The 3,308-nt window shown below is 45.5% G+C and overlaps 1 protein-coding gene across 1 annotated transcript in view; it reads right to left on the bottom strand.

Moving 5' to 3' along the window:
* The window catches only part of SYNPO2L (synaptopodin 2 like), a 32,550-nt gene extending 31,382 nt beyond the window's left edge, over positions 1-1,168 (bottom strand). The window contains exon 1 of the mRNA XM_008643712.2: positions 783-1,168. Within this exon, the coding sequence (XP_008641934.1) occupies positions 783-887 (105 nt within the window). The 5' untranslated portion in view covers positions 888-1,168. The remainder of the gene's footprint in view (positions 1-782) is intronic.
* Positions 1,169-3,308: the final 2,140 nt, after the last annotated feature.

Genomic DNA, 3,308 nt, shown 5'->3' with positions numbered 1-3,308 from the left:
GCTGCTGGCTGCCTTCCAGTGACACATCCCAAGGTATCATTGTGTCAAGGCTAATGCAGCTTAATAAAGAAGACCTTTTTTCCCCACTAATTTTTAAGCTATTTAGTAGTCTTTCTGAAAAGGCAACAGTAACAGCTGTTTATCAAAAGTAGGGCAACACAAGATTTATGTTTATTCAATTATTTTTATTTCATCTCCCATCCAAACAACTGTTTTTCTTTAATTCTTGAAATTAAACCAGTATTTGCTGCTTAGAGCATCATAAATACTCACTTAAGACAGTATGAGAAACTTTCACCAACAGAAGAGGCACTAAGAAATGTGCATCTATTTTGAAAGCTGGAATGAAGTAATGAAGTGTTACAGACAGATGAACTAAAAATACAGCTTTTACTGCTTCAATTTAAGTTACTTGTTCTTTAGTTGGATGTCTTACATGAGTATTGAAGTTTCCATATTTGAGCCCTTTTCCCTGCACTGTCACTATGGTTATAGCTCTGCTGACAACTCTGGAGAGTTGTACAGCTTACGAAGTTTCTGAGCTTGTACTGAAGCAGATCTTCACCTGACACTTGTCTCTACCTCAACAGCATCTATTCCAGGACCTGCAGCCCACCTCACACCCTGCTTGAGCACACCACCCAAGTTTTCCTTTTAAGATCTGCTGCCATGGTAAGGAGTTCCTGTATTCCTTAACAGTAGTTAAAGATGCCCAACTCAGTAGGGATATCTTAGTTCAGCAGAATAACTTTGCTCCCACAGTTCACATCTCAAGGTCCTACCTTTGACACTTGAAGGGGTCTTTTCTGCTCTGAACCCCCTTGCAGGCGGAAGCCCCAGGGGGCACCTCCAGACAGAGTGATGAGCATTTCTTCTTCAGCTCCCATGATTTCTGTGCTTTAGATATTTTGTCTTCACAACTTCAGTACAGGGTCCAGTTCTTAACAGGCAGAATCTTCTATTCCCATATTCACAACTCACACTACCACTCTCCAGTCCCCACAAGGCCCTCTGCTTTCTCCTTGGAGTTCACACACACACACAGAGGAGTTGAGACTGTCAAGCCCAGCCTTCACCGTTCTTCTGGACTCTCAGCTGCTGCTCTGCCTATGATTAGACATTTGATTCTGCCCTTGGTAAGGGGCCAGAGTTGCAGAGTTGTCCTACACACGTGTCATGTCAATCTCACCCTCTGTGCCCCCCCCCCCCGATGGATCTCTCACCGGAACGTGGCTGAAAATAGCACACCTCCTGTCTCTCCAGAGCTTTGTCTGACACTCTTAAAGCTGGAAGCATTTCAGTAAAAATTTTATTTCCACTTTGCATTCCAAATGCAAATCTTAGAGTCACTCAGTACTCAGGATTCATTAGTATGAGTTTCAGGCAAGGACATGTCACTGGCAGAAACTTGAACAAGATCAGGTGATAGCACCTGACCCTATGAATTGAACAAAACCAGCTTGAAATTAATGTGCTCTCCACTTCTATTTTCTTCATGCAGCTAGTGTTATTACTCAGTAGCACTATGTGCCTGCCCCAAAAGCTATGGGCAGACTATAGATGTACTGTGCTCCCTCTGCAGTGTGCTGCTCCCTGGCATCCCCTACATCCACTCGTAATATTAGACACTGGGACCAGAATAGCTGGGATTAGCTACACACATGGGATTCAAACAGTTCTCTGCAGGGCACTGCTTACATAGACTCAATGGCCAAGAGCAGCTTTGTACCCAGGTCATAGAATCAGAGAACAGTTTGGGTTCATTTAAAAAAGAACTTTTAAGGATCATCTAGCCCAACCCACCTGCAATGAGCAGGGACGTTTTCAACTATATCAGATTGCTCAGAGCCCTGTCCAATGTGACCTTGAGTGTTTCCAGGGATGGGGCAACTGCCACCTCTCTGGGCAACCTGTTACAGTGCTTCATAGCCTCATAGTACAATTTTTTTTCCTTCTATCTAGTCTAAATCTACCCTCTTTTCATTTAAAACCATTACCCCTTGTCTTATAACTATAAACCCTACTAAAAAGTCTGTCTCCATCTTTCTCATAAGCCTCCTTTAAGAGGCTCTCCTCAAAACCTTCTTCAGGCTGAACAACCCCAACTCTCTCAGCCTCTCTTAGTAAGAGAGGTCTTCACCCCTCTGATCATTTTCTTGGCCTTCCTCTGGACCTGCTCCAATGGGTTTATGACTTTCCTGTGCTCAGGACCCCAGAGCTGGATGCAAGTCTCCAGGTGAGGTCTCACTAGAGTGGAGTTCTTCAGTATTTTTTTCTTTAGGACTAAGACCTCCTAGCCATCCCAAGCCAGGGAATTATAGAAGAATTAAAGTCCATGTTCCCCCTTTGTTACAAGACTTAAAACATAATTTTCTGTTAAGGTCCTGAGGACAAGCTTACCCTTACCTCTTCCTTATTCTGCCATGTGCTTAGCTCTCAGTGACTAGTATCCTTATACCGTAAGATCCAGAGCATGTACTTTTGCTGTGATGCCATTGCTTGGTTGACTACTCCATTGCCAGTACTATAGCATCACTCATCCAGTACCATTGTATATTGCTGGTGGGCACACACCAACACAATCATAGAATCATAGAATCATCAAGGTTGGAAGACACCTTTGAGATCATCAAGTCCAACCATCCACCCACCACTACCACTGTAACCACTAAATCACATCACCCAGCACCAGATCCTGATGCCTCTTATGTACCTCCAGGGATGGTGACTCCACCACACTCCTGGGCAACCTATTGCAATGCTTGACCGCCTTAACAGTGAAAATGTTTCTAATATCTAATCGGAGTCTCCCCTGTCTCAGCTTTAGGCCATTTCCTCTTGTCCTCTCTGTAGCCAAAGAGATGAGTTCCACCCTCATTGCAATCTCCTTTCAGGCAGTTGTGGAGGGCAATGAGATCCCCCATGAGCCTCCTCTTCTCGAGACTAAACAATCCCAGATCCCTCACCCATTCGTGTAAGACAAATTTTCTAGACCTTTCACGAGCCTTCTTGCCCTTCCCCGGACACACTCCAGAACCTCAATGTCCTTTCTGAAGTGAGGAGGCCAGTAGGGCCTACTGAAGGCAGTAATTGAGGTGTGGCCTCACCAGTGCCCAGAAGGGAGGGACGATCACTTCCCTGTTTTTAGTAGGGAGTGAACAACTTTTTGCACCTCGGTGCAGAACTGGCCCTAGTTACTCCCCTGTCACGGTCTCCCACAGGCCACTGATGGGACAGGCGGCCAAGGGCACCGTGGTCAGTGGTGTCCGCGGCTCAGCAGCGTTCGGCCGTGCCCTGCTTCGGCCTCA

This window comes from Corvus brachyrhynchos, unplaced genomic scaffold (assembly GCF_000691975.1).
Source record: "Corvus brachyrhynchos isolate BGI_N302 unplaced genomic scaffold, ASM69197v1 scaffold61, whole genome shotgun sequence".
Lineage (NCBI taxonomy): Eukaryota > Metazoa > Chordata > Aves > Passeriformes > Corvidae > Corvus > Corvus brachyrhynchos.
Note: the sequence above shows the minus strand (reverse complement) of the source record. Positions and strands in the feature narration are given on the sequence as shown.